Genomic DNA, 23,871 nt, shown 5'->3' with positions numbered 1-23,871 from the left:
CTTTTGCTTCACAAAACTTTGACGTATGTCCCTTGACCTTTACCAACTACCCTTTCACGTTTGACACTTAACGTTTGCTACATGATTAAAATTCAGCGTTAATTAATTTCAACACTATCGGTTAAGTTATATTTAGCTAAGAACACTCACTTTTGTCTTTCGTGAGTAGCACTGCAGTGTTATTACAAAGAGGTAGTCAGGAGGGCAACAGAGATACGAGGAGAGAAGAATGATTCAGTGTGCAGATAATTGTTTTGAGTGAAATTTAGCTCGGTATTTTTGTTCCTGTCCTCAGTAGAACTGAGATTTAGCACCTCCCGTTGGCATTTAGCCCCCACCCCCACATAGGAGGAAGCTGTGCGGGGCGGGTGCTGAGAACGAGCCACACCAGAATTAAATTATAGCACAATTCTAACACTGGCGAGAATTTTATCTGGCCAGCTCTTGAGTACAAACCTGGTGATCCCAAAAGAAAGAATCTCTGTGTGGTGTGGTATCATCCTCAATGAGGGAGGTTGACATCGTTGTTTAAAGAGCATCACCCGAAAAGTGGTAACCATTCCCAAAGAAACCAGTGGCAGCCAGAATATTTAGCTATAGCAAAACTGTAGTTCTAAACTTAAAAAGTCACCCATGAAGTTGTCTTATTGATGATTTATTTTATGATGTGACTCACTAGAAATGAATAAAACCCAAGAAATTTGAGCTCTTTCTCTGAGTTTAACAAAGTGAGAAAACATTTTATTACTTTCTTTATTCCATGCTCTTTTGCTCTGTGAATGGATTATGGTAAGAAGGTAGATATGCAAATCTTGCTTTTACCTGAAGCTCAAAATGCTGTAGAACCATTATAACTGCCACTCTTTGGGATGCTGGCATGAAATCGTGGTCTGTAAGATTACTGTGCCACTGAAATACTTCTGTCATTTAGATGCACGTACAGGACAGGAAGAGAGAGGTTCTCTGCTTGGTAGATAGTGCAGGTGAAACACAATTTATATGAAAGATGCCCATAAATGTCTTACTGAGGTTCCAGTAATAGATGTTGGATTCTTTGAGACAGTATACCCAGCTAGCCTCCAGTTGTTGTTTTTTTTTTAAAGAAAAAATGTGTTGCATTTTTATTTGTGTATCACAGAACATTTTGCCTCCAATAATTCAACACTTATGTGTCCGAATTTAGTTCCATGCCCTCAGCCTGTCCACCACCTCTAGTTGGAGGGCACTGCAGATTTTGTCTTTTTGCCTACCCCCAGGGAAAATTCCAGCCTTCGTTTGCCAGGGATTTAAGTTGCTTCATTTCAATACTCAAGTGATTCAGCATCAAGTCACATTTCTCTTGTCAGGCACTGGTAGAATGTCCCTGCACTAGTAACTGGCCTTAGATTTTAAATCCAAGCCAAAGCTACCTTGTGTTCTTGGTGGGACACTAGATACCTATCCCGGTCCTATTGTTGTGGGATTAGGAGGATTAGAGAGAGACTTTGGGGTATATGTAGGAGGGTATTTTTATTACTGAGTGTATTTAGATTTAGTAGATTTAATGTTTAAAGATTGGGTTTAGAATAAAGATAGTATTTGATTTTTATGTATATTTTATAAAAGGGGGTGGGTTAGTTTGAAGTAAGTTTATAGTGGTGTTAGAGTAGGGATATAGAAGCAGGATAAAGATAGTTAATTAAATTGTAATAGGTTTATAATTTATGATTGTATATGATTGTTATTAACTAGTTTAGATGTTTATTATTTAGGTTTTGTTTTAAAGAGTTTCGTATTGGTTTATTTTATAATTTTTATTATCGTGTTTAGATAGTTGTAGTTTTAGGTTTGTTTAGGTTTTCTATGATTTTTATTGTATTTTTAGATAAAATAGAATATTTGAAGTTATTAGTTATAGAGAATAAGAATTTATAAAAATATACTTATTGTTGTCTTTGAAATAAATTAATTTAATATAGAAAATTTTATTTTATTTTATTATTTTTAAAATTTCCTGCCTCACCATTGCATGAGAACCTAGTCAGCCCTCTGGGATGAAGTCTTTGGCTTTTTTACGCCAGCATCCTGGAATCCTGTTTCTGAACTCTAGTCTTACTCTTAAGGTCTTGGCCACCATTGAAAACGTTCCTGGTTCAGCTTCCCTGTGCTTGCCTCTGACCTGGGTCTCCTCTGGATTTGCTGTCAGCTGCTCATTTGCTTGTCACAGCAGCCCTGAATCCTTCCACCTCCAGCAGTCACCGAGCCTTCTGGATACTCTGATTTATTCTTCAAACTGGACTGACTCCGCATACCTTCTGCTGAACAGATTTCCAGGAGCATGTATACCACCCCAGTGTGCTGCTCTGTTCAAGGTTCTATTTCTTAACCTTGGCTGAGTCCTGCCATAAGGTTATGCAGGAAAAGGCTGAGCTTTAATATTAGGGGAGCATCCATAGATGAAAGACAGGAAATCATCCGCTATATTTAGGAGCAAATAAAAATGTTAATAGTGGGAAGGTCTTATTGAAATGTTTTCTAGTCCGTGAATCCTCTAGTCTTTTTTGGCTTCATTTGGTATATTATAAGATGAAACATTGTTTTTATGTCAAATATTTACTTTCAAATGAAAATTTTAAACACCTCTGTGTTTTGCCATGTCTTTCTTTGATGTTGACTGAATAGATGGCTGTCCATGCCTTGCGATTGAAGATGGTTTTATTTTTGTAAATTATTTTTCTCTCTGTTTTTGCCTTTTCAGGTATTACACAATGGCCTCGTTATGGAGATGGAGCATCCAACTGTGGGGAAGATTTCTGTCCCAGGTCTGAAAAGTTTCGGTATTTTCTCTAACATCTTTCTTTATTAATTGTCCCATATGCTGTTTACTACAGGTAGCTTATGACCTCAAAAACAACTTTCCAAGACATTATCCAAATTTATAATGTTGGGTAAAAGGGGAATCCTAGGACTGCACTCACAAAAATGTATGCTGACACTATGGCCTTGTGTCTTAGCTCTAAGGAGTGTCGGATTGCCACGATGACAAAAAAATGCTTGCATTTCTTAATTCCATTTTGTGTAATCACGTGCTCACAAAAGTACATCATGTAATTATCAACAGGTTGATAGTAATAGGTATGGCCAATAACAATAAATAGAGTGTCGTTCATATGAGAATTGGAAAGAAAGCCAGGCAAGATGTAACTGGAGTCCGAGGAAGGCTACTGACTGCTCAGGCTCGGGCATTTTCTTTCAGAACTGTGGTTTAAGGTATGGATCTTGGCTTTACAGATCAAGAAACTAAATGTTTTCAGTACACCCAGAATAGATTGAATTTTTGTAAGTTGACTCATACTAAACCAACTCACCAGAGACTGCTGCCTAAGCTGAAATGCCAGCTTCTTTACTTGCAGAGGGAGCTCTCATTTCAGCAGCCAGTAGCCTCATGCCTACTCTCAAAGCATCCTCTTAGGTGGTGCATTTAAACTGTAGTGAGAGCTTGTGACCAATACATTTCCCTCCCACAGCCTTCATTTCTCTGATAATCATAATATTACCTTTATCAGATATGTTGTTTCTCTATTCCAGGCATTGCTGGAAAATCCACATTCCAGCAATGGAGTTCCACATTATTTGTTCATTGTGTCCATATTTTCTAGACTATACACAAACCAAGCACTTATTTTTTTTTCTTTTCTTCTGATGGAGGTCAGTGAAATTAGCTAGGATATAATTTTTGTTATTGTTTTTTCCTAAAACCATTTCCTGGCCATCTTACTTGGAATTTAGGTATCTGCCAAACTCCTCAGTCACCTCAGTCAGGTGGCATAGAGTATTGACTTCTACAGTTATCTGATCTCATTTATTGAAGGACTATTCTTGTTAATTTTATCCTAAATAGAATTTAATTCTAAGATTTGGGATCAGCTTTATAATAATCTCCCATAACCTACCAGATAGTGACCACTCGCACATGAAAAGAGTAAGAAGAGGGAAGTATGATGAATAAAGAAAGTTGAAGAGAAAATTCTAATGTTCAAGAATATAAGGAACATTATGCATGGATTAAGGAAGGTAACTAAGAGAGCAGGTATAAGCAAATGAAAAACTGAGATCACACGTTCTAGGGAAATGTTATATGGTATAGAAAAGTGGTAGAAAAAAGTGTGACAAAAGCTAAGAAGTTCATTAGTTCATCCACTCATCTATATTACTGAGTATATACTATGTGCCAGGTACTGCTTTGGGTCCTAAAAATACAAAAATAAACCAGACAACTTCACCCCTGGCCACCTGGAGCTGATACTTAATAGAAAGTTGAATGATATAACAACCAACAAATGTTTCTATAACTGTAAGTCATAAGTGCAAAGAAAGAAAGAAGAAGGTGCTGTCATAGAGAATGATAGGGGTCAGGTGGGGCCTTCTGTAGTGTAGGTGATCGAAGAAAGTCTCTCTGAGAGGCAGACTTATAACATGACACTGAAGGGCAGAATGAATAGAGGGTGAGCGTTTCCAGCAGAGGGAACAGCATGGGAGAAAACTCCGAGGTGATGAAGAGTGGGGTATGTTCTAAGCCAGGATGAAAGGTGGGGAAGTGGGGCAGGAAATTAGACTGGAGAGATAGGGAGAGCCTGGGGGCCCTGTTAAAGTTGGGTTTTCTCTCGTTTTAAGTAGGGGAATAAAATGACACAATTTACAGCTTAAAGCTGGCGGTCAGGTTAGGAAGTGATACAGGAGGTTAGGTGATAGTGTCTTAAATTAGGGCCATGGGAATAGAAATAAAGAGAAGGGGGTGGTTAAAATAAAAAATGTAATCATAGGTCTTTGAGTATTAGATCTTTAGAAAACATCTGGTCTAGTAGTTTTTGATATTTAAACAGTAAAACTGATTTTCCACACGAAGAATCCATAGCTAACACAGATGGAAGCAGAGTTAGGCTGATGGATAGGTTAGCACTCCTATTGTTTAGCTTTCCTCCTCTGCCCACCATGCTGTGGTCTTCCACACATCTCTCCTTGGAAGTCTGGGCCCTGAAGAACTTAAGAATCACTTAACCCCACAAGTTTACAGATGAGGTCATACAGGAGTTGGTATCCCCAACACATTAGAGAAAGGGTAAGCATTTGAAAGTTAATATGATTGTCAGCAATGATAATAGGAAAAAAGTAAGTCAGTGGCCAACCAAGAATGAACTCACTGGAGGTAACACTCTTTCAATCAGGCGTAATTTGCTGACTTTCACTGTAAATAAATGAAAGCTAAATCTCAGGAGGAGGGAAGTATTCTTTACAGATTACTAGAAGGGAAGAATATTTCTTTTGCCTACTTTAATTTATAAATGTATCAGGTAGCCACTGTCACAAGAATTCTGTGTAAGAAATAACCTCAAGCTCTTAATGGTTTTCAAACATAAGCATTTGTGTATGCCATGCATGTGGATTAGCTGGGATGTTTCATATAGTTTGGGCTCAGCTGGGTAGCTTTGCTTCTAGTTCCAGGTCTGGCCAGGTTTAGCTCCTGCCTATGCTTGAAGTCATTTCTAATCTGTGTGTCTCTCCTACTCTTCTGACGGTCATGGCTGCAGAACACTGGGGCAAGCAGAAACCACAGTGCTATGTAAGATGTTGGTGTACAGCTGGCAAACCCTTCTGCCTGCATCTTATTAGTCCAAGCAAATTTTATTTTTTTAAATTAATTTGTTTTGAGACAGAGTCTCATTCTGTTGCCCAGGCTGGAGTGCAGTGGTGCAATCTCAGCTCATTGCAACCTCCGCCTCCCAGGTTCAAGCGATTCCCCTGCCTCAGCCTCCTGAGTAGCTGGGATTACAGGGATGTACCACCACGCTCAACTAATTTCTGCGTTTTTAGTAGAGACGGGATTTTACCATGTTGGCCAGGCTGATCTCAAACTCCTGACCTCAGGTGATCCAGCTGCCTTGGCCTCCCAAACTGCTAGGATTACAGATGTCAGCCACTGTGCCTGGCCAAAAGCAAGTTTTAGGCTGTATCCAAAAGGGTGGGGAAATACATGTGACCCTTTCTGAGAGAAATTTCAAAGTTATATGGTGAGGAGCATGGGCACAGGGAGAAGTAAATAATTGGAGTAAAAAATTCACTTGACTACAATAGAGTTCTCAGATCCACAGCAATTTCTTTCTCCTTTTTTTGTTTTAATCTCCCTTTGGAAAATTCTATTTTTGTTTAATGTTTATAGGGCTTAGTCATCTTTTTGGTATGTCTGTCTTGTTATCTTGTATTCTTTCTATAGAATTATCAATATGGGAATTCCCAGATTTCAGATGAAATGCGTGAGTCTAGTTAATGTTTGGAATTAGAATCCGAGTGTGTTCTGAGTGCAGCACATCTGAATTTCTTGCGAAAGGGGAAGGACAATTCTGCCTATAGATGTCAGATAAAAAGAGGCTATTGTATCTCCTAATTCAGTATATCCCAATAAGAGGCCACATAGACAGGACAAGAGTTGTTAAATGCAAAGGGAATTTATCAGTAATAAAATTTACAATTTGTCTGTGGATTCTACCTGTCCTTGATTTTATTTACCTATGATAGTTCTGCCTTTCTTTGTTGGGGATGTCCCCATTGGAGAACTCATAAATGCTATAGACATAACTCAATTTCCTCAGAATGTCTCTCAATATGGTAAGTCTGCCAAAACAAGAAACACAAGCTATAGTTAAAGGTGACTTTTGCTACACTGTTTCCTGGTTAACTAGTGGAAACACATTTTGAATTTGCTAGATGTAGTTCTATAGATTTACACATACATATCCACATCTTCACGTTTACAGTAACAATCCTTATTAGGATTGTTATTAGCATTATTAGCATTACCATCTTATTACCATTCCAAATTATTCTACTTATTTATATTTCCTGCCTTATTTATGAACTTCTTGAACTTATTTATGAACTGAATTTTCTGTATGTCACACTAATTTGCCTGAAGCACTTTCTTAGTCATTACCAGAAACTTGTCTCTTAAAAACAGCAGTAAATCATGTGATATTTATGGAGCCTTCTTTAGAGTTGTATAAATCCACATAGCATTCCTTCAGATGAGAGCTTATTGATTAATACATTAAAGGTACTGGTCAACCCATGTTTAATATACTTTGGACAAGGATGCGAAATTATTTACCTCTTAAAAATCCCTCTTGGCTACTTAAAGAAAATAATTATTTCAGCCATTTAGTACATTGTTTCAATCTTTGTAATCATTACCATTATTAAAATACAATAAGTAATATCATCTAAACTATTTCCTTTATTATATCTATTGCAAATACTCCCTTTCATATGATTCTCTATCATCTTCAACTATAATAAAGAATTACGAAAGAAATGTAATTTGTGTTTACAGATGATCTAGTTAAAACATGCAAACTAGTTAAGCCCATGAATTATCTCTAAGTATGAGTTTTAGTTATGCTAATGCTATTATTCTTTATTTAGTATATTATTCATTAAAGTACTCCCTCATCTGATCTTTAAAGCCTATTATACAGTTAAAAGTGAAGAGAGACAAAGAAAAATGAACTATCAATGGACGTATAAGTAAGAACAGGTATCATGTGACTCTTTGCCAGACTCCAACATTCTAGTGTTCTAAGAGCCCTCAGTGAGGGAAGTGGTTGTTAGTTTTAGGTCACCATTACCTTAATGATAGAAGTGTCAGCATGATAGGCACAATGTACTAATTTGCTCTTAATTAATATAACCTATATTGAGTGCTAAAACCTCAAACGTTCCCTCCCCTTCCCCCCACAACTAAGCTAACTAAACTTACTGTGTCTGGTACACTACTTAAGCTCTGGGGAGAAAACTGGATAGGACCAGTCCCTGGTGGAGCTTATGCTTTGCCAGAGGAAACAGGCATGAACAATGAACATGGAAAAGTAGGTTGAGTGTTTCCTTGGAGAATCAGGGGCTACAGCTCAAGGCTCTGGGTGCACATACCAGGGAGACCTCACCTAGTGTGTAGGCTGAGGAAAGGTTTCTCTGAGAAGTGAAATGTATGCTTCACCTTCAGTGTGTAACCAAGTACAAAAACAGTATCAATGTTGGATCTGTGAGTGGTTTTCCACCTACTGTGATGTGCTACTGTAAATATACTTCTTTAATTACTTCAGGTATCTTTGATGACTATTTAAATTTGTGTACATCATTGTACATAGGATAAAATGTTTTCATATTTTTATGATAAAATTTGAACAAATAGCTTTTTAATAGATGTAATGATCCTATGATTCATCAACAATGCCAATGATTCTTCAATGAAATTATATAATGTAAAAAAAATGCAATCGGATACATGAACAATGTGAGTGCCTGGCACCCTGGAGGAGCAGAGAAAGCACTCCAGTGGAGAAATAGGGAGGGGGCAGGCTCACAGTGACCCCGAAGAGGGATCCAGAGGCCACAGGAATAAGTTCTAAAATAGAGCTAATAATCACATTAAATACAAATCAAAAAAAATTCAAAGATATCTATGCTGGGGTCCCTGAGATTCCTACTGTCTAAGGAGTGAAGGTAGGACTTGCAAGTGGAGCTTGGATAGAAACCACCGGTTTAGCAGATGTTCTCATGGATTGATTTTAGGGGTAATTTCTATCTCTGTTGAAGACTTTTGTAAAGACCTACAGTGTCCTAAATTTTAAACAGTGAAATTGATAGAAATTTGTATTTGTTAATTACAGAAATTTAAAAAGCACATTAAAGTTTACATCACAGCATTTCTGCAACAGGAGATGGGCCATTATGTAAATTTCACCTTATTTGTGACTTTAGCGGGAAGATCTTGCATAAGTTATCACATTCCAAAGGTTGGCCAATTTCCACCAAGCCATTCACTATTTGCATCTTCTTGCAATCACACCGGTCTTTGGCCTTTGAGCCAGAGTGGAGCATGCTGTCCTTGCATGTACTGTGGAGGTGCCAAGTTAGCATTGGTGCTGAGTGCCAAACTTCAAAGGATGTCATTGGAATAGAGTTTGATGTGTAGCTCTGCAGTTTCTCACCATAACCTTTTTTAGATACTTCCTGTGAATGTGCATTGCAGTCATTTGATTCTAGTTGCACTTCTGGGAAGTGTTTCAGTGGTGAGTGTGTCTGTGCTGTGAAGGGGAAGCAGTCTTCTATACATGCAAAAGGATTTGAAATTGAATTACTTCTGCTTGCTGGTCCCCTGATCTGTTTTTCAGAAAGCGGCTCCAAGTTCTTCAATATATTTTCTCCATAGTATTTTAATACTCACATTTGGAACTTGCAGCAATGTTTAACTAGTGGATGTTGGATGCAGAGACAGTAGTCACCGCCATGCATTAGCGTAGTTTGAATCAAATTATTAGAATATTGATGTTTGGATTTTAAGGTGAATTTGTATAAAGTTGAATGTACTCCTCTATTTTATTATTGGACACATTGTATTTCTGAATGTTTTGCAAGATGTTTTGTAAGTAATGATCTAAAACCCTTCTCTGGGTTTGAGACAGTATACCTTTATAAGCTCCTGGAGGGCAAAAATGTCATAATTTGAAGTCTAACCAGCACCCTGTATGCCGACTAGGAACTTAAGAACATTTTCTGGATGATGATTACAATGGAAAACTATTAGATAATCAAAAACATGATTTATGATCCATTTATTCAGTATGCATTTTTTATTAATGAACTGGCTACCTGCAGAAGCTCTCTGATAACGATTTATTTTACTTATTTAGTTAGTTTTCAATTTGAAGCCCATACATTAAATGGAGTAACTGCCTTGTATTTTCCATGCATTACAACTCTGCCTTTTCTATGCTACACAAGACTTTGCCTTCCCCTGTTACTTTTAGCTTTTTTTCTTCTCTTTAGGTAGAAAATTAGATCATGTTTCTGAAATCACATGTCCTCAAAGTGCAGTTAAATTTCTATAATGGATAACAGCAATGGGGAAGGCTGTCACAAATCTCACTGGGGAAAAAGAAAAATTAAGAGGAACCAAAGTTTCAGCATATATCTCTCCATAAAGTTTAAGTATGTTGGTGCTCATAAGGAATTCTGTGTAAAACCAATGTGAGAATGAAAGGTGAGATAAGTTATTTCTTCCAGGTAGAAAGGCCTTTCAGATGACAACAGGAAAAGTGTGTAAAGTTTTCATGTTGTGCGTAGTGCATAATTTATCTTCTAGAAAGAGCATACTCCTTAAGGGACCAGGTTAAGCTGCAAAAAGAGGAAAGAGATGAAAGGAAGTTTCTAGAGTCTGTCAACAAAATGAGAGAAAGCTGGCAGGAAAGTGAATTTTCAAATAGACTAGCTAGGGTACTTCCCAAAGTCCTCAATTATTTTTTACCGTTATTAAATCCTTAACCCGTGGCAGGGTACTGAGAGTGAAATCAATCAGCGTATTCTCAGGCGACTTGCCATTGAGTGCCTGGAGTCTTCTCTGGAAGTCCCTATTACAATAAGGTGGGATAGTAGACATTGTTACTGTTCTGTGAGAAATGAATAGCACAGTGATTTTCCTTCCTAGGAGAGCAGGGAGGAAACAAAGGGGGCGTGAATTGCATCCCCAGGAATGTCTTTCCATCAGGCACCAGAGAAGCTCTAAGAGCCAAGTTACTGTCGCTGATACAACTCAGGGATCTCCATCAACTATGCTTATCTGTGGCATGAGGAAGAAATATTTTGTGAGACCTAGGCTTTCATGCTCTGGGAATTCTTATTCCTGTTAGTTGGGTCTTGGAAAGCTGCCAAGAACTCAGTTGTTCCTTTGCAACATATCCTCATCAACGTAGACCCTAGTGGGTTTCCCGATAAGTGAATGTGTCTAACAGACAAGAAACTCTTATTGCAAATCAGCCCTAAGTTATCAATGAATTCCTGGGGTGCAGAGTAAGTTTTCACTACTAGGAAGTGATATTTATGCTCAAGAATTTTCCTGGGGGAATATTTAATTGGACTTATACATTCTTTGGGAATTTTTCCAGTATCCCTATGCAGAATGATCCTTGAGATTAGAGGTATGTTTTAAATAATCCGAGTGGACCATTGAATGTTAACCTGAATATAGAAATCAAAAGAAAAATAAAAAGCCACAGGAAGAGTAAAAGGCTAAATGATGGTATACCGTTTTTGCTATTGTGTCAAAAGATGTATCAGAAACTTTCATCGGTTCTTGATTGCGTTCCTGGTGTATTAGCTGCAGCCAACCTTCATTGAGTACACAAAAAAGTCTTTCTGGATCAACTTTAAGTACTGACTTTACGATAAGCCTTTAGGGAATAAATTAATCAAATTTAATTAGACATGTAAACTGATTAGAGAAGTAAAAACAAATATCTTACAATAGCTAAATACAAAAGTTTTAAAATTATCTTCCAGTTTAGACTTCAGTGTCATGGCGTTAACTTGGAGAATCAAGAAGTGACGTTATCTTTGCCTCCAAGTGGCTTCAGCTAGGAGCGAGTTGCTTGGCTTTATTGTTGGGTTTATTCATGGTTGGACAGGGAGTCATTTTAATCCTTTCTCAAAGAGGAGTGGCTTTGCTTTCCTTCAGCATTACCAAGAAGGGACTCTTTGGTGCATGAAGAGATAAATTGGGCTGAATTTCATGGAATTTTTTTTTTTTTAAATATCAGTCTTTAAGATGTCAAGAAGTATTCTGATTAAGAAGACTTAGATAAAATATTTATCTTTACTAAGCCAGATGGAGCAAGCCATCTTTTTATTTAAAAGGATCATAGTTTAATTTTGACTAAGCATACAATGTTATGTTAATGTTAAAAAGACGTTGGTGGAGATAAAGAAATGGTAGTAAAGGGGTTAAAGAAAACCCTCCAGATACCTTACTATAATCAATAGGAAATGTATCATATCCCATTTTTCATATCATCCCCAAACCTTCAGGATATGGGGGCACTGAACTAGGTCTGTGGGCCTTATTGCTTCTCTCCTCAGCTGGAGCGAATCTTATTTGTCCTGTATGTATCAGCTTTAATGAAACCATATCTTCATATTGTCATATCTTTATCTAGGTATGGCATTAACAGTCAGCGTGTCTCAGTGTTCCTCCTTTGAGTAAGATGTTCTAACACCACATAGGAAGGGGGGCCTGAGGGACCTTGAAATGCTTCCCTAATTTGCCCTTTATCTGAACATTGTGTAAGTCAGAATGGGCTGTGTGCCTCTTGGAGTGGGTTGCCAATTAGTCTAATCTACTTACAACCCTTGTGTCTGTTTGAAATGTTCCTAAGAGCTCTAAATCCTGGGTTATTTCAAGAAGCTGTAAGCATTTCAAACAGTTAAGCAAAAACCAAATTTTAATCAAATTAAAAATGAAAAAAGTTAATAACAGGACATTTTGGGCATTTGAGGCACGGATGTGGTCAAATAAAAGTACCAAGAAGATGCTGCAGCCACAAAAAGCTAGAGAAGCACTACCCTCCGTAGACTTAAAGAATATCTGCAACAAAGACTAATTCTGCCTTCTCTTTGTTGCTGGGCCTTCAAGTTCATGTGTGACCTTAAATAACTGACTTCAGCTTCTAGTGCCTTGTTTTCTTGTTCTAATGGGATTAGTCTTTTCATCCTTTTAATTTAATGGAAAAATACAATTCACTGTGCTGCATTTAACTATATTTTGTGAATAGGTTTTAATGGCATAATTGCTGTGGAGCATTCAAATTTGATAGGAGGGAATGTAAGTAAATAAACATCTGCTTAATACTTGTCTATATATGGTATGTATATGAATACTTTATATACACCATTTGTTTCTTCTCCAGGACAATTCAGTAAACCATATTACTATGTCCATTTTACAGATAAGAAGATAGAGATTTGCTTAATGTTGCTGTACCAACCAATGTTAGTGTTGCAATTCAAACCCAGCTCTGGGTGTATCTTTAATCTATCCTCTTTTCTCTATTTACTGTTATCTCCTAAAGTTGAGCCAAAAAGGGAAGTTGAACCAACTATTGAGTTTTTTTTTTACCTTACTTACATTAGTCTCTAATTTAAAGGCTGCTGGATATATTTTAAATGTTTTATTTGAAGATCAGTTGACATTTATTTAAATAATATTTACATTTTAAGAATTTAAAGTTAGATTCAGCCTATCTATTTTGGGATTACCTATCTATTTTGGGATTACATGGGTTTTTTTTGTTGTTGTTGTTTTTGTTTTTTTTTACAAAGTCTGTAATTGTGTTTCTATTAAAAAAAAAGCAGCAGCAGCCATCAGAAAATGTATTGTTAGGCCATTTTAATATTCTCAAGAGCATGTAAGTGTAAATGCACTAAAACATGTGGACTACATTTCCTGCTAGTTGTACTGTTTTCACACATTAACAGAAATGCTGTTTGGAAGGGGAATAAAGGAGATATGTTTGGGATATATATGCAGATTTCAATCATCAAAAGACCCAAGATATTAAGCTGCCTCCTGGAATCACCCAGAGTTTTTGTCTTTCCAGTGATCTCTGTGGCCATGGTGCTGTGTGGGCAAATTTCCTCTTGCTGACCTGGGGCTGGTTTTATTTCAGAGTTAGAGCCCGATTCCTTAGGGCAGCATTAATTAAACTGCAAACAATGTTGTGTTAGTATAATAGAGTTAACATGATTTTTCTTCCCCAAGCATGTGGTTGATACTATGGCCAGAAAAGTTTAAAAATAAATTAGTGACAAATACTGCGTGATTCCATATAAGGTACTTAGAGTAGTCAAGGTCATAGACACAGAAAGTAGAATAGTGGTTGTCAGGGGCTGGAGGGAGAGGGGTATGGCGAGTTAGTGTTTACAGAATACAGAGTTTCACTTTGGGAAGATGACAAAGTTCTGGAGATGGATGGCATAATAGTTGCACAACAATGTGAATGTACTTAGTGCCACTAAAATGTACGCTTAAAAATGGTCAAAATGGTAAATTTCATGCTATATACATTTTCAGCTACAACAAAAATATGATTCATAAAAATATTAATTAACTTCTATGATGTTTTCGTGTGTATGTGTAGGATGTATGTGTGGTGTGCATACAAAATAGGCTAGAATGGAGAGCATGTAGGCTTAGTCACCAAGACCTGAGCTCAAAGCCTGGTTTTGCAATTTATGCTTGGAGATAATTGACAGCCTGTCTCACGTATTTCAGTGGCAGCTTTCTTATCTGTGACAGGAAGACCAAATACTCACTGCAACTTATACTAATTAAATAATAATAAATGTCCAGTGCTCAGCACATAGAAGGATTAAGTGGAAACACAGTATAGATAGTTAATAAACTCGTAGCTTCATCTACAGTAACAAGTAGTCTTGGGGAAAAATAAAACTAGCCACATCATTAATTTTTCAACCATTAAACCTTGAAACAATCACGCATGTTTCTCTAAGAAATACATAAAACAAATCACCCTTTCGTTTAACAAATGTTTATCTAGTGTTTACTCTGTGCCAAGTCCTGGCTGACAAGAAGCACTGTGTAATGGGGCATGTGACAGTGACCAGTCAAATAAGACACAGTGAGGACTGGGAGATCCTGAGGCTGCCACTGCCAGATGGGTGCGAGGCTAAACTGGCCTCTTTGTTTGTTTCCCAAGTAGGAGCTCTTGGATAAATATTTTGTGTATAAAGTCAGTGGAGACCATGCAGTGTGAAAGCCTCCTCCAAAATCATTATTTTCAGACAGTTCATGCAGGTGAAAATAATGCAGAGGTCATAGATAACACTGTAACAGCTTATTTAGGGGAAATTAGAGAGGGGCCCATGATAGAACACAGCATTTCCTAAATGTTCCTTGCCCAGAGGACCCTAGTTTTCTGAAATAGTAATAGTTGTCCCACCACAAAATGACCCTTTTGTCAAACAACTTTGGGAAACCTGCATTAAGCAAAGGTCAGTGAATTTTCTTTACTTTGACATTTCTCAGAAGCATTGATAGTCTAAAATGTGTTTGCCTAAGAGGGAGATATCGAAGACCATCTTTCCTGAAGTTATTTGACAGCAGAGCCCTTTTTCCCCCAGAGCGCTTATTAACATCCTGTGGAAAAGTGATTTTTGGGTCAACCCACTAGGAACATGTGTCCCTTGGAGCCACATGAGACAAGTTGTAATGGTCATTTACTGGAGAAATTGGCTGGATTATGCTAACAAAGGGAGAGGAAACCAAATAAGAAAACTGACCGTCCTCCGAGGGTCAGGATTTTCTTTTGTTTTTTAGCTCAAGGGTCCAGTGTTCCTGAGGAGTGTCAAAGTGGGTTCTTTCTGCTATGAGAGCTGAATACCCATGAACACTGGGCAGGAGAGGGTTGGCCAGGAGCATGCCCCGGGGAACTTGTGTGGTAAGAGAACTCCAGTGGGGGGCGGTGATTTCACTCCTAGGGGGCTCAGCCCCCACCAGAAGAGCTTCATTTGACAAGGAAAGGCATTAATAATGGAAATGGATTGAAGGTAACACTGACGTGCAGATCAGGAATAGCTCACACGGTGATGCTCTTGCACTAGAAGCAGAAACTATCCTGGGATCTAAAGAAATCACTTAAGAAGAAAACATTTCCTCTTCATTGAGCCTCAGTAAAGCTGCATGAGGAGAATTCTGCACAATTGTTCATACTCTAGCTTAGAAAATGGAGTTGATTAAGTGGAAGAAAACTTTAAAAATGTGACAAAGATGATGAGGTGATTAAGGGGTAGGTTTTAAGTAGCAAGATGTGGGGAATTTAAGATGTATGACTGGTAGCGGTGACAGTGAGGTTTATGATAGCTGCCTATAAATACCCAATTAATTGCCTAATGTGGCAAATGAGAAGAAACAGGCTTTTACCACCAAAAGGGAAACTTGAAGTATATTAGGGAAACAGTATTTAACAGTAGGGGTGATTTGGCTGCCATGATATGGAGAAATCAGTTGTGTTATTTGGATAAAGACTCGGAAAGGTACTTTTCTTCCTGATAACATCCTGGTGTCAACAGATTATTTTTCTTTAAAAAGGATGCATATGTTTTCATATTTCTTAGGAGCAGAGATTGAAAAATAGAGAAAACTATTTAATTTGCTATAATTCAGGTTGCCTCAAGCCTCCAAACATGTTTTCCCCCAAGCTGAATTATAGTAATATCTTTGATGGTAAGAAGCATAAAACAACTCTTTTTTTTTTTTTGAGATGGAGTCTCACTCTGTTGCCCAGGCTGGAGTGCAGTGCAGTGGCGTGATCTCAGCTCACTGCAACCTATCCCTCCCAGGTTCAAGTTATTCTCCTGCCTCAGCCTCCTGAGTAGCTGGGATTACAGGTGCCCACCACCATGCCCAGCTAATTTTTGTATTTTTTTTTTTTTAGTAGAGATGGGGTTTCACCATGGTGGCGAGGCCGGTCTTGAACTCCTGACCTCAGGTGATCCTCCCACCTCTGCCTCCCAAAGTGCTGAGATTACAGGCATGAGCCACAAAGCAATTTTATGCATTGTATTATACTGTATATGGAGCTACACCTGATAGTGTAAGCCGCAATAAGGCTAGTTGTAGGGCACACCTGATAACACTCGCTAATACTTAGTGAGCCTGAATATGAATTAGGTGCTTTATACAGGAGTATTTAATCAGCACATAGACTCTCTGGGTGTGGCATTAGAATCTCATTTCACAGGTGAGCAAACTGAGCCTCAGATAAATTAAATAGCCCGAGCAAGGTCACATAACTAGAAAGTCACAGAGTCAGAATTTGCATTCAGAAATCCACGCCCTTTTATTGCTATGCTCTACTGCCTCCTGAAGGCATTTTTTGATCATCACTTTGACAGACTTTAGGCTTAGTTTATATGAAGCACTCCTGAGAGTGAAATGGTTTGCTCATGTTTGAGAGTGGGTGGTCACCAGGGGTGTTACTCAGGCTTGACACAGATAATCCTGTGGCATGGCTTCAGCAAGCAGCTTGCCCAAGGTTGCACAGAGAATGAGATTGGCCAGGCTAGAAGGAAGGGCAGTTGGCTCCAGCTCACCGGGCATTCATATGGTATATGGAGGAGAAGTGCCAGATCTCAGAAACAGCATCCAGATTTGATTATAACTTCTCTTTGTGGTCTTTGAAGCTTTGTGTTATTTCTTCTCTTCACTTGTGGAGTTAGGATCTATTTTCACATAAACAGAAACAATTCCTCCTTTCTGAGCACTTCATTGTTGGTGGCACTGTGGAATGTCCCAGGAAGGGGGGAATGGGGCCAATTAGAAAGGAGAAATTCTTCTTCGGCCTGCATGTTTATATGAAAATGCCAAAGCCACCAGCTGTTGCAACAGCAGGCCTAGGGTAAAGCTCTTCCCCAACTGTCCTGCAGCATATATACAGCAGAGGGAGGTCTTTTCAATAGGCTCAATTAGAAAGTGGAAAACAGAAAGCACCCCCCACCAAAAAAAAGTGTGGTCCTGTGTTCGTGAGTTGCGAAGCAAACTTTGGAAATAAGCACTTAAGTATACTTTTTATTTCTGCAAGAAGTTCCCAAATATGAGCATGGAAATGACAACTCAAATTCCAACCATTCCCTATTAAATGCCTTACCTCAGCTCACCACTGAGGAGTTTGTTCCTTGAGTAGAGAGAATGTAGATTGAAAAAAATTAATTTCACATTTCTATTTATGGGACATTTGAGACAAACAGCCCATCAGTGTTACTGTTACCTCATTCACCTTTTTTAGCCATCAGGACTGACTGCTTATGTCTTTTACATTCATGGGACACATTTCAAATATGAGGAATTCAGTTCCATAGCAGGACTTAAGCAGAGATGATATATATCATCTTATTTGGCTATCTTTATAAGGCTTTCTTCTTTTCTTCAAAAAAAAAAAAAAAATAAATGGTATATTAGTACTGATGGAAAAAACAGACCTGACAGGAAGGTTAAAAAAAATAAGTGACTTAAACAATTATTCTGGAATCAATTCAAGAGAGTAGGGTGGAGTAGAGTCTGAAACCAAACAATATAATCCCAAAGATTATATTTGTTAAATGAAGCTTAATTGGGGCTGTTTTACCTCATTGAACTAGCTAAGGTGTTTTCCCTGTCAACCTTCCTGATAGAGGTAGTTCCAATCCTATTTCATCCCTCTGCTACCTTGTGTATAAGGTAAGCTGTCAATTTCTTGGAGAGGAGTAAGATCACAGCTGGGACTCACACACAGTTCTTCCAAGCATGCCACAGGTTGGGGCTGCAGTGTTCTTTCTGTGGTACGGAGGCTCCTCTTTCTCTAGTATTCCAATCCTAGAGGTTCTTTGTGCTTATGGTATCTCAAGTTATAATCAGAATGGTATAGTGGGGTTTCATAATCTCCTTTGCCAGCTTATAGCAGTAGAGTCCCTACATTCTCAGAATGTGTGAGTGACAGCTTATTTCATATTTGGCATTTTTAGATTCAATGAGATTTAACAATAGTTTTTATTAGTTAATTTCTCTTCATTTGTAGTGAATTACAGGTAATTTCCTTTCTGATCCTTTTTTTCTAAATCTTTAGTTGTGAAATTTTCCAGTAAGACAAATACAAACAACTGTCATGTAAATACATTTGGTCTTAAATCAGATTAGAACTGTGGACTCTCCAAACCAGAGGTTCTCATTCCAGTTGAAATACCAAGATATTTTCTATGGAATTGGATTCTCTTCTTTTCAAAAAAAGTAAACTAAATAAACAAAAAAATGGCTTGAAAATGCTTCTTGGTCTCTTTACATTCAAACTCCTTCCTGGAATCCGAAGAGCCTGATACAAATGCTTTCAGGGACATGCCATTAAAGAAAAAAAACAAAAACAAACAAAAAAACCCCTCAAAACTGTTTTTCTCCTGAAGTAAAAAATAATGAACTATTATAAAGTCATTTATTTGACTTTAACGATTTGGGTATTCATGGAGCTGAAAGAAAAATGAGCTATTTAGAATAAGAGGTTTCTAAACCAATATAAATTGCCAATTATGTTCTTCTTTATCTTTTAAGTTTCCTTTGTCCTTATATAAAGGATTTAGGAGGTAATAATAAAGACCAAGAGAAGGCCCGTACAGCGGGAAGAAACTGGAATTCATGAGTTAAAAAGAAGTAGAGGAGATACTCATATTTGAGCAGTTTCTGAAGTAGTCTAAATCTTTCACCCAGTCAACCAGGGCGCCTTCTCTCAGATGCAGGGAAACCCTCTGACCACAAGGCCCCTTCCTGTTCTTTTCTTGAATATCAAGCATCACCCTCTAAGTTTTCAGCCATGTATTTTCTTTGGACTACTCTTTTTTACCTTTATTAAATGCTTCACATATACGAAAGGAAATGTCAACATTCAACCTTTTGTGTGAGGTGGGAAAAGGCAAAAGTTTATTTCAGTGGTCTCCTATTTCAACACAACGGAACTCTGTTGTAATATAATTTTTTATTCTTGAATTCCAATATAATATAGTTGAAACCATGAAACCCTCAAAAGTGTAGAAAAAGTGATACATATAATCTATATACAAATCCTGTTGTCAGTCCTGGTATAACTAAATTCAACCTTAAATCTTTATTTATTTATTTATTTAGAGACAGGGCCTCACACTGTTGTCCCAACTGGAGTGCAGTGGCGTGATCTCTGCTCACTGGAACCTCTGCCTCCCGGGTTCAAGCAATTCTCCCACCTCAGCCTCCTGAGTAGCTAGGATTACAGGCACATGCCACCATGCCCAGCTAATTTTGTATTTTTAGTAGAGATGAGGTTTCACCATGTTGACGAGGCTGGTTTCGAACTCCTGACCTCAGGTGATCCACCTGCCTTGGCCTCCCGAAGTGCTGGGAAAATCTTTATTTAATATATGGATATTCCTGTTGTTTTTTTCTTTGTTCTTGCAAATCTAAATTCCTGCAAATCCTGTCAATTTAGTATTTTTCCTAATAGAAATTGTAAACTTCAATATGTTACTAAGAATTAAGCTTTGAAGCAAATAATTTTTTCCTGCCATATTCTCTTAGGGTATGTATAGAGAACTGCTGGAATATTTGAAAATTAACCAGTAGCCCGTTTTAGATTTTAGCAAATACACATATTTTTCATATAAGCAATCCAATCCTATCCTCCTGGCCTATATATGCAGTTTGAGGTGGATATGTGTTCACGTGACGTATTTTGAAATTCCAAGTCAAATACTTTAAGTGTTATACAAATGTAAGTTACTAGTATTATTATTGTGTATGTGACATTTAATTTGCACCATGGGGAATTTAACAATATTGGATGAAGGCGATAGCCTGGATATAGTAGTAAGGCATGAAAACTGGTGCCCACACTTAAGGAGGCCTTATACTGATGATGATGATTACATAACAGCAATATCTCCACATCTAACCTAAGAAGTGTTTAGATATGTACTGTCTGGATTATTCACTTATTACATGCTTTTGAAAATGTTCCAGTGACTTAAGACTTTTGAATCTATCTTTTGCAAAGGAAGAGACAAGTCTACTTAAACCACAATACTAAAAACAAGTTGGCTTATAGGAATTGACCCCCTGCATTAAAGAAAAACAAAAAACATAGGTGGTGTCTTCATAGAATTTTTCTCAAAAGGGTGTAATATTAATTCCTGTAACTTAAAAAAGCCACCCATATAGAGTTTTGTACCCAAAATATATGCCCATAGAATGTAAATCACGTGATATAAAAGAAAACTATATGGTATTCCTAAGCCTTAACATTCCCAAACCTATCTGAATGGGGCATTTTTCAAAATGCTATTGGTCCAAAGGGTCTCTCATGGGACCCAGATCTGATATGAAACCACAGAGGAGAGTGATGGGGTTAGTTGCCCAAGTAGGATGGAGCAGCCCATGGATGTGAGAACTTGGAACTGGGCAGGCCAACTGGTATGGGTCAGAGTGGCGGCAGAGGATGGCCTACCTGTGGGCAATGGAAAGAATGCTGACCCATCAGGTGGGGCACAGTAACTGGTAAATATGGTGTCAGAAGATTTAGCAAGAGATGAAAAGGTGCCCTGATAGACAGTGGACAAAACACACAGAGATCATAGGTTCAAGAAACATCACAGAATCCTAGCAAATAGGTAAGACAGAGGCTTCAGGTAAATCCTTCTGGATAGCAAGGCCTCAGCCACAGGGCCAGTATTCAAAAGCAGAATTCAGTTCCTGACATTTAAGAAAGAAAAAGCCAAGAACAAGATGGAATCGTTGATTTTCCCATATCCTGGAAGGAGACAGTTACCAGAATAGGTTTAAGGGTGGAACTGAGACCAAGGGAAGAAGGCAGACTTTTCAAAACTTGAACAAAAGGTAGGAATTCATTTCAGGACACATTTGAGCACCATGACTGCGTCTGAAGACATAGTGAGGACTGGCCATGGGTCATCTGAGCTTGGACCAAGAGTGCCCCATACTCCCTCAGGGTCCCAGGCTCTGTAGAAATTGGGGAGGAGAATTAAAGGGCAGAAAACCAAGCAGCATATTATCCAGATAAGGTTTTCAGCTCAGTCTTGGGCTTCTTCTTCTCCATTCAGCAGGTAAGATTCCATAGTCAGGGGCCTCAGGCTGCTTCACTACGTATTTCTTAGAACTCTGCACAGCTTTAGTGGAAGAGGCAGTGGCTGCTCAAGGAGGGCTCACAGCAGCAATCCGCAGGAATCCTCGGCCGCTTCCTGTGTCCCTGGAAAAGTTCTTAGGAGTTTCCTAGAGTCCTCAATGGCACCATGGACTCTTGTTCTCCATAAAGGATATAAGAATGATGTTTCAACTTGCCTAGGCCACTTTGTGGGAGGCACCTTTTGACCAGGAGGCAAGGTCACCCGGGAATCTGTTCAGTGTGTTTAATGCCAACAACCCCTAAATGTTTTAAACAGCACTGAGACCCACTCTATCTTTCTATGACCATTTCTAGGTAGAATTATGTTCAACATGACCAATACCAAACGTTGCTTCATAAAAGAATACTTGATACGAAGATCAGGCTGGATGCTTAAAAACTGAGCCCTATAGGTAGTTCATTTTCTTTCAAATAATGTCATGTTTGCCATATTGCAATTCAAATGTCTTCGTATCATGGTTGATGCTGTTGGTGTCACATTTATAAAACACTTAATTTGTTTATGCCATTCCTTTTTCTTGTAAATACCTAATCAGACCTCCAAACATCAGTACCCTGTATTGGAAGGCAGGTGCACACAGAAGTTTGATGAGGAGGCACATGTGAGTGCCACGTTGTTCTTTAGGGAGAGTGCAGCCTGCAGGGTGAGGCAGCTTGAAATTGTGTCCTGTGCTGAGTGTGTCTATTAGGAGAAGTCTTAACTACAGTGGTTAATGTAGAGAGGGATATTCCTTGAGAGGGCAGAACTAGGACTAATAATTAGATGTTAGAGGGAAATGATTCGAGCTCAAGGCATAGACCAGCTTTCTTACATATGGAGCAGTAAAGAAAAACAAGGGGGAGAGTACTGACCTTCCTGGCAAGGAAGCGAACATAGCAGTAATAGTAGAGTTAAAAGAAGAGAGTGGATGAGCACTTAGCAGGAATTTTATATTTAAGTGTAGAGTAGGGAATTGACTTAAGTGGCTTTTAAGGTCAGTGACTGAGTTAGAAGCAAAATTCGAATTTCTCATTTCCTAATCTGGGATTTTTACGTGATTCCTTGAGGTGGTGGCTGAACAATGCCCTCTAAATATGTCATGTCTTAATCCCTGGAACTTGTGAATGCTATCATATATGACAAAAGGAACTTTGCAGATGTGATTAATTCAAGAATGTTAACTTAATTATCCAGGAGGGCCTCGTGTAATCACCATCATTTTATAAGAGGGACACAGGAGTAGTCAGAATCAGAGGAGAATATGATGTGATAATGGAAGCAGAGAGCGGAGTGATAAGCTTTGAAGATGGAGAAAGGGGCCACAAGCCAAGAAATGCAGGCCATCACTAGAAACTGAAAAAGGCAAGGAAATGGATTGTCCCCTAGAGCTTCCAAAAGGACCGTAGTTCTGCCAGTGCTTTAGCTTTAGCGCAATGAAACCCATTTCAAACCTCTGACCTCCAGAGCTCTACAGAAACAAATGCACGTTGTTTTAAGCCACCAACTTTGTGACGATTTGTAACAATGGCCACAGGAAATGAATACACTTGCCTTTCTCTAAACTCTATCTTAAATTTTATTTGATCCCTAAACAAGGTAGCCAAGGCCCCAAATGTACACACCAATGCAGGAAGCATAGCTGTCTGACTTCTTTCCCTCAACACTTAGTTGTTGATTCTTGGATTGAGCCTGTATATTAACTCACTCATTTCTTATAACATTATTTCTCCTTTATTTAAATATGCATTTTGACTTTTATGCATTTCTAATTAAATCGAATTTTCTTTGCATGACCTGCTAGCCCCTTCATGATTAAGCTTGCTACTTTTCCATCTACTTCCTCCCTGAACCCCTGTCATGCTGAACTTGTCAAGGTTCTTGAAAACACCATGCTGTTTTTGTCTCTGTTATTTTGCATGTATTGTTTCCTCTGTGGTGAGTGGCTTTTATATTATGTTTTGCCTAGATAACTTCTATTCTGCTGCATCAGGATTATCTTTAGCTATAACAGAGACCCCCAAATAGCACAGATTAAAGAGAGGTTAATCCTCTCTCCCATGATAGTCTGGAGGCGGGCAGTTCAGTGCTGGTATGACATCTCTGCCATGGGATGTCTTCAGGAAATCAGGCTCCTTTTAGCTCATTATTCCACCTTCCCTGGAAGGTGGTCCTTGTTTTTGTAGTACAAGATGGCATTTCGAGCTTGGGTCATCACATCTATGTTCCAGACAGAGGGTTAGAGGAAAGCACAAAGAGGAAAAAGGAACAAAGAGCATACCCCAAATATTTCGGGAGCAGGTTCCTGGAAGCTGTCAA

At 38.4% G+C, this 23,871-nt stretch overlaps 1 protein-coding gene across 13 annotated transcripts in view; it reads left to right on the top strand.

Annotated features, from left to right (window-relative positions):
• Positions 1-23,871, top strand: part of SUGCT (succinyl-CoA:glutarate-CoA transferase) — a 735,129-nt gene that overhangs the window by 614,741 nt on the left and 96,517 nt on the right. For all 13 annotated transcript variants that reach the window (XM_063725726.1, XM_054560560.2, XM_002818027.5 and 10 more), the window contains one exon: positions 2,738-2,801. In XM_063725726.1, coding sequence (XP_063581796.1) covers positions 2,738-2,801 — 64 coding nt within the window. The remainder of the gene's footprint in view (positions 1-2,737; positions 2,802-23,871) is intronic.

This window comes from Pongo abelii, chromosome 6 (assembly GCF_028885655.2).
Source record: "Pongo abelii isolate AG06213 chromosome 6, NHGRI_mPonAbe1-v2.0_pri, whole genome shotgun sequence".
Taxonomy (NCBI): Eukaryota; Metazoa; Chordata; class Mammalia; order Primates; family Hominidae; genus Pongo; species Pongo abelii.
Note: the sequence above shows the minus strand (reverse complement) of the source record. Positions and strands in the feature narration are given on the sequence as shown.